The 12,016-nt window shown below is 34.3% G+C and overlaps 1 protein-coding gene across 12 annotated transcripts in view; it reads right to left on the reverse strand.

Annotated features, from left to right (window-relative positions):
- Positions 1-12,016, reverse strand: part of LCORL (ligand dependent nuclear receptor corepressor like) — a 161,288-nt gene that overhangs the window by 37,409 nt on the left and 111,863 nt on the right. For 10 of the 12 annotated variants that reach the window (XM_032333949.1, XM_032333950.1, XM_032333942.1 and 7 more), the window contains one exon: positions 1,168-1,261. The exons of the other annotated variants lie outside the window; for them this stretch is intronic. In XM_032333949.1, coding sequence (XP_032189840.1) covers positions 1,168-1,261 — 94 coding nt within the window. The remainder of the gene's footprint in view (positions 1-1,167; positions 1,262-12,016) is intronic. 12 annotated transcript variants of the gene reach the window in all.

Consider the following 12,016-nt stretch of genomic DNA (forward strand, 5'->3'; position numbering starts at 1 on the left):
ACAGTCCTGGTAGGACAATGTGTCAATCATACGGTGGCCTCAACGGGCAGACCTTCCAAGAACATAAAATCCTAACTCGGTATTTGTAAAAATATTCTCATGATGTTGCTATTCCTCTGACAGATGCTTGCAGAGCAACACTTATAATTTATTTGTACAATTAGCGTTCCATTATAAAAAATACCCAAATCCTAAAGGAGTTTTTGTTAGTAGAAACGTGACGTTACCGCTAAACAAGTAATAAAAGAGTCAACCCCTTTAAAGGAAATTTGTAGCAGCAAGAATATTTCCAAACACAAACATCCCATATTTCCACAAGACTAATTTTTCTCTAGATAAAACTTAAAATTTGAAATAAGTAGGTAAGTTATATTTGGGTAAAATAATTTGATACTATAAATTGTTCTTTCTATTTCAAATATATCATTGTAATTTTCAGTTTCTCAAACAGAGGCTAACTATACCTTGTGACTCAAAAGCTACTATAGTCTTAGTTGAAACAAGTTACACTCTAATATTTAAACGTAGTAAAAAAGCTTCCTATACAGTTTGTTAATGGGAAGATGCAAAGTTACTAAATAAAAATCCAAAAATCCAACAGAAGAGCATCTCACTGTTATTAATTTATTTATTTTATTTAATGAGAACTTTCAAAGCATGAAAGGGCTTTCTGTGGTGTTTACTAGACATATATTATTATATATATTATGTAAAGTTTGCCACCACACCTAAAGCACAGTGAAAAAACGTAAACACTATAAGCTAGCTGTTAGAATTAGTAAGTATGGTACTTTTAAAATTTGTTGATTGTTTAAAAAAATTAAATAGTGAAATCACATATTTTCCTTAAAATTGCCTCCTGAATACTGAATTTTAAATTTTCTTTGTATTCGTCCTGCTTCTTAGTTTGCAGCCTATGATTAAGTTGGTAGTTCATTTTAGTAACATGAACTAAAGTTTGGTGATTGTTCTGATAACTTTTCTTTAACAGAAAGAATAAAAAAGAAAGAGAAAGGACAAATGAAAGGTATGAGAGACACACACTTATGAGTGACAAAAATTCTGGAGGAAAGCTAAATATGTCAATCTACTCAAAGTAGCATTAAGAGTTCTCTGAAGAGATAATTTCATATTAATATTAAATTATATTTCCTAGATATTGCTTACCCAGCCATTGAATTTTCAGAAGAAGGATCACATATGGATGACTCTTCAGATTTTATGCTGGTTTTCTTTGTAGAGAGATCTAACACTCCATCCCCTATAATTTTTGCAAGAGAAAAAACTTTATATTTGTGACAGATAGGTAATCCTTACATTTTAACATTTCATATTTTGCTGATCTACTAATTCATAACCTAAAAATTAAAACTTGTATTTGACATGTGGCTATTAACAACTCATCTTGTGGGTTTAAGAACAGTACATGACTGGGAAGGCACTACATAGGAAAAAAGAACAGAGAAGGAGCTGGCATAGCCAAATGATATGAAGAAACATATGAAGGCTATGATATAATATCTGTTTAAAATCAACCTTTGGTTACTTTTCCCCTTGTTCTGCTGTGAACAGCCATTAACTGCTTATCCGTGACTTTTTTCTAATCAAGGCTGCCCAGATGATGCTTCAAGAAAGTAGGAATGATGTAAGTTGTACAAAACAGAGACCACAGAAAAAATGACGATGAATAAGAGAACAATAACTAGCATTTACTACGACTAGCAATATGCGGAACATATGCTTTAAGTAAACTGTGACTATATATAATCGAGGTATTTTTTACAACTCAGTGTAAAATTTTACTATTTTAAATAACTGAAATGTATAGCAGTTGAATCATTGCTATGTAATATGTTTATATCTGTGACTGGATGAAGACATAACCTACAATATTAACATTTTAGGAAATAGAGCCTGTTAGAAAACAACTGCCTAAGTATTTATTAAAATGTAGTTGTTTTTATTACAACACTGAATTTACATAAATAAAAACAATGATTCAGACACGTTAATCTGACAAGGATTGAAAAGAGTAAAAATAAACTATGAATTTAAAACAAAACACTAAGCAACAGTGTAACTATTTCTTTACTGACAGCTAAAAAATTGAAAAGTTAAGTTATAAAGAATCACTATAAGAAAACACATGTTTAAAAAATATACTTAAAAATTTAAGTTGGTCTAAAAAAAATTCATCTGGGTTTTATTGTTACCATATAAATTTACCTAACACTTAGGTGCTCTGGCAAGACACAAACACAGAAAAATAAAATGTCTCACTCATAACCTATGTGTAATTCAATAATTTCATTGAGTGCCTACTGTGTTCAAAGCACTATTTGAGGAATTTAGAAACAGCAGTAACAAAGGCATAAACAGTACCTATTGTCATGGTGCGAACCATGACCAACCAAATATATTATCAGGGAAAAGCTTCTGTAAGGATCAGTTTATACAAAGGCTGTGTTACGGAATCATTTTTGAAATGTCTGAGGAATAGCAAAGAGCAAAGTCTCAGCTGGAAGCCAGGCTGAGTGAAATGAGCTCAGAAATGTACAAAGGCAGATCATATTGGGACTTGTTGGCCATGGTAAGAAATCTGAATTTTATTTTGAGAGAGAAAGGAAACAGGTTTCTGAGTGTAGGACCAACAAGGTTTTAATTTGTACTTTTAAAGGATCAATCTGCTGTGGGGAGAATGGACCACAAGGGCTAAAGTGGAATAGGGAAACCTGTTCGGAAAACACTATTGTATTTCTCAACTCTGAGCTTTCACACTTCATTAGATTCCTCTGTTAGAAGACTCCTAATCCTTTCCTTCTATCCCCACACTCATCCTAGTTCTCATCAAATCTTACTCATCATTCAGTCATTCAGGCCACAACTTGAATTTGGTTGTCATTATTTTAGGTTCCTATACCTGCCACACTTACCTATATTATTTAGCATTTAGCACACTATATTCTAGTTGCTTACATACTTACCGGCGTTAGCCATGCAGACCATAAGCTACGTGAAGACAAAGACCATGTCTATTTTATTCACCCACATACCCCCACCCCACTGCCTAGAATAGTGCCTGGTATTCAGTAAATATCTGCTGAGTAGAACTCTGAAGAAGCAAAAGAGAAGACTGGATAGGTAAACAAAACATATGGTACATAGTACCTTGAAAAACTGTTAAGTGAAGCACCCTGCCCCAGGTTATCTGCCTGGCTCAATTTTTTGTGCTTTGTCTCCAACTCAACTCAACCCTCATTCTTCCTTGCAGTTCCTCACAAATGCTACATGGTGTCAGGTCTCTCAAATTCCAGTACTCTGCCAAGAAGGTTCTACCTTTTCAACTTGTCAAACTCCTACTCAGTTTAATTTTTTTTTTTTCAGTGTTCCAAAATTCATCCATATGCCCCCAAGTAGAACCCAATTACTGTTTCCCTTGAATCAACACTTATAATTTATACTTAATGACACTTATGAGACTGTCTTGCAATTATCTATATAATAAACACATATATATGTACATATTTATCCCACAAGACTGAATTCCTCAGGTCAGGAATCTTATTCATTTGTATTTCATAAATAGTAGAGTGCTGTAACCTACTAAAAGAAGAAAGAATTGAATACTAGTCTTCTCTTTTACTATCTCATTTCTCTCCTTCAGCAATTAGGATTTTATTATTTCAAGGTCTCATAAGATCATCTTCTTCAAAAAATCATTACTACCTAATCCATATTCAGATTTACCTCCGAATGCACCAGTTTTGATTCTGCTCAAGTTTTACATAGTATGCAGCACACAAAACACACTCTCCATAAATGTGTTATTCCTAGTCAATGTTACAAAATGAATGAATGAAATTTTTCCTATTCTAAACTTTTAGACGTTTGATATAGTCAATTTAAAGTTAATTATTTCACACCAGAAATAAGAAAAGGAGGTACAGGAACGCCTCTCTCTCCTTTACATTAACTATGCAAATTAAGCTATAGCTCTCCAGCTAGGACAATAAAGGCATTCTTGTCCTTTTTGGGCTATTCCTAGACACATGGCCCTGGTTAGGGATAATCTAAATCTGAAGGATGAACTAGACCTAAGTCCTGTTCCACCTTTAAGAAGCTACCCAAATCAAGCTTATACTCCTGATTCTTCTTCTTTCGAAACTCTAAACAGTGACCAAGGTGAGAGATGCTTTATTTTTTTCCCCCATAGCCTTCTCTTGATATGCAGTACATATGTTAAAAGTTTTGCTCTAGAAGTAACACATTATAGTCTGTTATCCAGTGAAAACAAAATATACTCCAACATATTTCTGCCACACAGGAAAACTACATAATCAATGAGCATTTATGTACTAAATACAAAATACATAAATGTGTAAGTAAAGAACTTTTAGAGAAATTTTAGTTATCATAGAAAATCTCACTTTTTATTAGTAGCGCTTTGACCTACACTAAAGTATTTTGCTGATATCATTACTTCTTTATACATAATAAAAGCTGTAACTCAAGAGCTAGAAAAATCAGAGCGTTATTTCTAGGTTTATCCAAATTAGAAAAGCAAAAAACAGTAAGAGAAGGGGAGAAATAGCTTGGGAAGAAGGATTCAGAGAAAAGAAAAAAAAATCAGGAATGGGGAGAAAGGGCATTTTCTTGCTCCTGCTGCTGATTTAGATCTAGCTGAAGCGATTACATCTATAAGTATCACTCCTTCACAATGGAGATAGCACATCATAACTAGGTTGTTTTGTGTATATATTTCCAAAGTTCTAATGATTAACTTGATGGATAGAAACTAAACTATGTCTTTTTTAAAAAAAGATTTTATTTATTCATCTGAGCACAACTTGGGGGTGAGGGGTGGAGGAATGGCAGAGGGAGAGAGAGCAGCAGGCTCCCAGCTGCAGGGAACCTCACATGGAGCTCAAACCCAGGACCCAGGGATCATGACCTGAGCTGAAGGCAAATGCTTAACTTACTGAGCCATGCAGGCAGGCACCCCTTTTTAAAATATTTTATTCATTTTTTTGAGACAGAGAGCGAGAACTAGCAGGGGTGAGGGGGAGAGGGAGAAGCAAACTCCCACTAAGTAGGGAGCCCAACACGGGACTTGATCCCAGTACCCTGAGATCATGACCTGAGCAGAAGACAGATGCTTAGCCAACTGAGCCATCCAGGCAACCCCCAAAACTAAGCACTTATTATGCTCTAGGGCAATATAAAATAAATAGAAGACAAGGACTGAGATTTATTTGCCATTCAACTATTGGTAGGTACCTAGGTTGTTTTGTTTTACACTTAACAAACAATACTGAAATGAAAACCCTAAATGCTTTCTTGCATTCATGTATAAGAATTTTTATAAGATATACACCTAGAGGTATAAGTGCTGGACTTAATTAACATTTTGGAATTTAGTAGATATCACCAATTTTTTTACCATATCCTTGATGACATTTGGTGTTGTAGAGATTTTTAATTTTTGCTAACTTGATAAGAAAGCAAGTTATAGGAATAAATTAACAAAAGTGCATTTAGTATGCATCACTGTGAATTTTTAAAGAACACAAAATTATTTTACTTATAAATGCATAAATAGGGGTGCCTGGGTGGCTCAGTGGGTTAAGCCGCTGCCTTCGGCTCAGGTCATGATCTCAGGGTCCTGGGATCGAGTCCCACATCGGGCTCTCTGCTCAGCAGGGGGCCCGCTTCCCTTCCTCCCTCTCTGCCTGCCTCTCTGCCTACTTGTGATCTCTCTCTGTCAAATAAGTAAATAAAATCTTTAAAAAAAATGCATAAATAGGCATTATCAGATGTTGCTTCTAAGAGTAAACAAAAGGATGTGACAGTTCCTTAAGAGAAAGCATATCAGAAGCAAACATGATCAAATAACACATTTATTAGTTCTGGATGACAGAAGCATGATTATTAAGCAGTATATTTCTCTATATTTGAAAGTTACCTAATAATAAATACAAATTATTCCCATTTGCTGATTATAGACTGGGTCTTAACACTACAATTTACTTATTTTTGATCAACCACTAATGTACAATGTATAGAATTAGAGGCCAGTTTCTTTCAACAGGGTCAGGTAATTGTAGATATTGTACTATCAGATACAACTTTTAAAACGGACTGATTCTTGAAAAACTGAAACCATGACCAAGCTGGGCTATTTCTTTCTTTTTTTTTTTCCTAAGATTTTATTTATTCATTTGACAGAGAGAGACACAGCGAGAGAGGGAACACAAGCAGGGGGAGTGGGAAAGGAAAAAACAGGCTCCCCAACAAACAGGAGCCCAATGAGGGGCTTGATCCCAGGACCATGGGATCATGACCAGAGCGGAAGGCAGACACTTAACAACTGAGCCACCCAGGTGCCCCTGGGAAATTTCTTGATATCAAAACATTATGGGGTTAATTTTTTTTTTAGAATTCACCTTCTGTTAAAATCAAGATTTGATTTTTTCATTTATAAATTGTTTTCAGTTCTATTTTCATGCAAATTCCTAATCAAGGATCTATTCAAAGAAGACAAGTGCAACTGTCATAATACAAAATTGTTTTTCACCCCTCCAAGGATACCATTTTTTTTTTAAATCTCTCATCTTACAGCCTTTGTCCATTCTTCAAAGTACGTTCTGTGTTCTCTTGGCCTGACAAGTTAATTTCTACACATCCTTCAGGATCATCCATCCCCTCAAATGTTTTCTGAATTTCCTCCTAATACCCTTTATATTCTTCTATACTGTATTTACGATGTGTTATAATAATTTGCTTAGTTTAGCACCTCAAGTCTAATAGGGGAGTTAGTAACTATTTTTAGAATCTATTTAAGATTTACATGCAATTAAGTATCATTACCTGGCTGATTTTCTCACAAGACTCCCCCCCCCCACCTTAAGCCAGAGCCTGAAAACATGAAGCTCAGTCCATATAGGAGGGAATATGAGATAAAAGTTCTCTGAAACCACATAATCTCTCATCAATATTAAATATGTAAATATTAGTAAGATTCAGTATATGAAAGCAAGTGAATTTTAGTGAGAGGAAAATATCACATAAATTTTATGTTGTCTAGAAGGGGGAGAATATTCCAAATTAAATTTCACAAAAATGGCAATTACTAGCAATAAAATGTTCATCAAAATCACTGCTACTTAACATTAATGTTTGATGCAAGCTGCAAATTTATATTACAGTTTTAATGAATACCTTTAAGCTATTTCTACCTTACGTCTTGGATCACTTCTTATCTCCTTATATGGGTCCTATCTTTTTTAAAAAAAAGATTTATTTATGAGAGAGAGAGCACGAGCGAGAGAGCATAGGTGTGGATGGGGAGGAGGGGGGAGGGGCAGAGGAAAAGGGAGTGAAATCCCAAGCAGACTCTGTGCTGAGTGTGGGGCCCCATGTGGGGCTTGATCCATGACCCAAGACCATGACCTGAGCCGAAACTAAAGGACAAATGCTCAGCTGACTGTACTACCTAGGTGCCTGGGTCTTGTCTTTATTTTAGCCCCTCAATTTATTATCTTAGTCATCCTCGTTCTTTCTGGTCTTAACTGTACTCTCTAGGAGATGCCTAGACTCATAGATTCCTATGGATTACTAATTCATTTATATTCAACTGATTTCTAGAAAACATTAGTAACTCACAAAAAATCTAAATATATACAACTAATATTTTTCTACAGTGCACATAAAGTATGCACTAAAGGTTTTACTAATGTGGAAATTTTGATGATAAAACTGAAAGTGATAGAGAGGTTTATTATCCTACCCACAGTGACAGAGTTCTAAATAGTGAGAATGTCATTCAAACTCAGGCAGCCATGTTCCAGAGTCTGCATTTAACTATAATTCTAATCTATGATATTTTGAAAATCAAATTACAATGTTGGTAATGGTGTAATAAACTTGACATGGTTAAACATTGCTAGTTCAAGAACATAACGCTTTTGGAAACATTATAGCAATACGTCATCAAAAATCTTAAAAATGTTCACACTTTTCTGGGTATCTATTTTAAGAAAATATTTAACACGAAAATGCCTTTATGTACAAAGATATACCAAAGATTTCAATATTACTGATCAATACAATTTTTTTACAAACCTGAATATTTAGGTCTAGCATATCCATTAAGGTAATTAATAAAACACTGAACACTGCAATTGCTATTACAGTGTTTTTAAGAGGTAGGATATAAACTTGAATAGAGATAATAGACAACTAAACATATAGAAAGCCAAAAAAAAAAATCAGATATAGAACAAACCTGGAAATAAATATACCACATGACAACAATGCTGATCTTTCATGAGGATCTGAGCAGTTAAAAGAAATGTGTGGGCACATACTTGCATACATATACTAAAACTTATTAACACAAACTTGTTAACAAGACTTGTTAACACAATAATACCAAAGCATAAAAGCATTCCCTTATGTTTATCCAAATTTATTTTTAAATTATTTTTATTGTTACTGGTTTAACCAACGGGTTAAAGTTTCAGAGTCATGGGGGGAATAACCAATAAAATATAAGAGCAGCACATCAATTAAGTTTTAACATTGGTTTTCCTTTCCTTATTTGCCTCCCTCGACAAGCAAACAAGTTCTTAAAAGGGAAAGTTATAGCCTTTCCGATGTTTTATTTAGTGCATATATATCTGAAACCCATATAATTCATTTATCTACTATTTGTCAATAAAAGACAATATAAATCAAGTACTTATAGTGAATTTAGGATGTAAAAATTATCTAAGCACTTCCACCCAATACCATTTTAGAATTTCATTACAGTTTTTTCTTTCTTCAATTACCCCTACAAGAAATGAATTGAAACAAAATTTCAAAAATCTTCAAGTCCACACTTAAAAAATATTCTTAAAAACAAGTTCTCTTTTTTATCCCATGTATTACATTACCTTATTCTAGAAGTTCAAGTTTTAACCAAACATTTCACTTAAAATGTGGGACATATGCTCAATACAACAATGCCACACTGAAAGACTTTCCATTTGTTGATCATACACTTGATAGACTCTGTCATGCTTACCCAAAACGATTTATGTTTTGAAAAACTTTTTAATGAAATATGACATTCATAATAAAAACGCACAGAAGTATAATGAATTTTCACAAACGAAACAGTCCTATGTAAACAGTACCTAGATTACCACCATCAACTAAGAGATAGCCCCCATCCTATCTCCCCTCTGACCATTAACTTACTCCCACACCCAATATCTTGACTTATAACAGCTTTATGCATGTGAATCTTGATGCAGCAATTTTACTTCTAGGAATGCTTCCTAAGGTAAAAGTTAAGATCAAGTGCAAAGTCTTAGCTTGAGCATGTTTACTTACATATCTAGAGACAGAATTAAATATGTGATACTACCACAAAACAGAACACTATTCAACTAAATGATTCTGTAGAAAAATATTTAGTAATATAAGGATATTTAAAAATATTATTTTCTATAACACAAGTTGCAAAAGATTATATAATGTACAATTTGTGGGAGTGAGTTCTGGGAAGACAGAGAGAGTGAGTGTGTGTATTTTTTCCCAGAAAGTGATTTGGAAGGATTGAAAACTCAACAGGAGCAGTCACCGCTTGATAGGTAAGAAAAGAATAATTTTTATTTTCTTTATTGGTTTATTTTCTAGTTTTCCTATAAATACATAGCTTTTATAGTTCAATTATTCAGTTAAGACTTATTGAATGGATACAATATGCCAGTCATTTTTTAGGCACACAAGAAACAGTAAGGGAACAAGACTCTTGCTTTCATGGAACTTACATTCTAGAGGGGAAGACAAAGAAAAGACAAATCATTAAAAAATATTTTTCCCAAGGTGATAAAACTTATAATGAAAATAAAACAGAGTGACAGGACACAGTGGCAGGTGGAAAAGGGTTACTATGCTGGAATAAATAATCAGGCAAAGCCTCTGAGGTCATCTCCTTTTTTAAAAAATAAATTTTATTAAGATAAAATTCAAACATACAAAAATATAGCATGATTCTCCTTTACATCCTCTCTTCAGTTTAATAATTAACTAGATTTTTGCTATACTCACTCCATTTATCCCTATTTACTTAAGTATTTTATTTTTAAAGATTTTATTTATTTATTTGACAGATAGAGATCACAAGTAGGCAGAGAGGCAGGCAGAGAGAGAGGAAGGGAAGCAGGCTCCCCGATGAGCAGAGAGCCTGATGCGGGGCTCGATCCCAGAACCTTGGGATCATGACCTGAGTCAAAGGTGGAGTCCTTAACCCACTGAGCCATCCAAGCGCCCCTTTAATTATTTTAAAGCTAATTCCAGTGTTACATCATTTCTATTATCATGAATCTTTAAAACATACAAACATTTTCATACACAATTATATCAATTCCTTGCTATTGTCTAACACCTGGTTTGTACTGAAATTTTCTCTAATGAGTCATGATACTTCTTTTTTAAAGTTTATTTTAGTAATCTCTACACCCACCATGGGGCTCAAACTCACAACCCTGAGATCAAAAGTCACATGCTCTTCCAACTGAGCCAGCCAGAAGCAGCTAGGTAATTGAGACTACTAGAGAACATTTTACATTATGGTTTGTTCTGTCTCCTGTGGTGTCACTTCCTTTGTTCTTTTTATCAATAATTCTGATAAACTTGGAATTAACTCTAAAGCAAATGGTTCTCCCTAGATGTCCATCAACAGATGAATGAATAAAGAAGATGTGGTACATATATACAATGGAATTCTATGCAGCCATCAAAAGAAACGAAATCTTGCCATTTGCAATGATATGATGGAACTAGAGGGTATTATGCTAAGTGAAATAACCCAACCAGAGAAAGACAATTATCATATGATCTCTCTGGTATGAGGAATTTGAAAGGCAGGGTAGGGGGTTGTGGGGGTTAGGGAAGGAAAAAATGAAACAAGATGGGATTCGGGAGGGAGATAAAGCATAAGAGTCCTTATCTCACAAAACAAACTGAGGGTTGCTCTGTGGGGGTGGGGAGTAGGGATAGGGTGGCTGGGTTATGGACATTGGGGGTGCTATGTACTATGGTGAGTGCTGTGAAATGTGTAAGCCTGTTGATTCACAGATCTGTACCCCTGGGGCAAATAATAATTACATGTTAATGATAAATAAATGAAGCAAATGCTTCTCAAACTTCGGATCTCATAATTTTTTTTTAACTCTTAAAAAGCACTGGCTGTGGTACATAAACAATGAATTTTGGAACACTGAAAAAATAAAATTAAAAAAACAAAACAAAACAAAAAACAACTGTGGGCGCCTGGGTAGCTCAGTTTGTTAAGTGGCTGCCTTTGGCCCATGTCATAATCCCAGGGTCCTGGGACTGAGCCCAGGCATCAGGCTGCCTGCTCAGTGGGAGTGTTTCTCCCTCTCCCTCTGCTTGCCACTCCCCCTGCTTGTTCTCTCTAATAAATAAATATATAAAATCTTAAAAAAAAATACTGTGAACTTCAAAGAGCTTTTGTTTAGGTGAGTTACCTCAATCTATATTTACCATATTATAAGTTAAACTGATTAAGTTCAAAAAAATTCCTAATTGATAACAATAACTCTACAAATGTTAATGTTTTTAAAAACATTTTAACAAAAAATGACATTTTCAAAGTAAAACTGTGATTTTAAAATAATTTTGCAAATCTCTTTAATGTCTAGCTTAATAGAAGATAGCCAGATTGTCATCATACACGCTTCTTTAGATATACTAGTAGTCTCTGGCGGACTTCATTACATACTTGGGAAAGAAAGAGAGTGAAAAGGACAAATAACATATTATTCGTTTTGACCTGGGGTATCCCCCAAAAAAGTTTCAGATGCTCCAAGAATTTCCTGAACCATATTTGAGAACCACTGGCCTAAATAACTACCTAGATTCATATTCAGTGTTTTGGGCAAGAATACTTCAAAAGCAATGCAACATATCATGAGGCACATAAAGTCGGCATTTCTATGAAGCT

This window comes from Mustela erminea, chromosome 2 (assembly GCF_009829155.1).
Source record: "Mustela erminea isolate mMusErm1 chromosome 2, mMusErm1.Pri, whole genome shotgun sequence".
NCBI classification, from domain to species: Eukaryota; Metazoa; Chordata; class Mammalia; order Carnivora; family Mustelidae; genus Mustela; species Mustela erminea.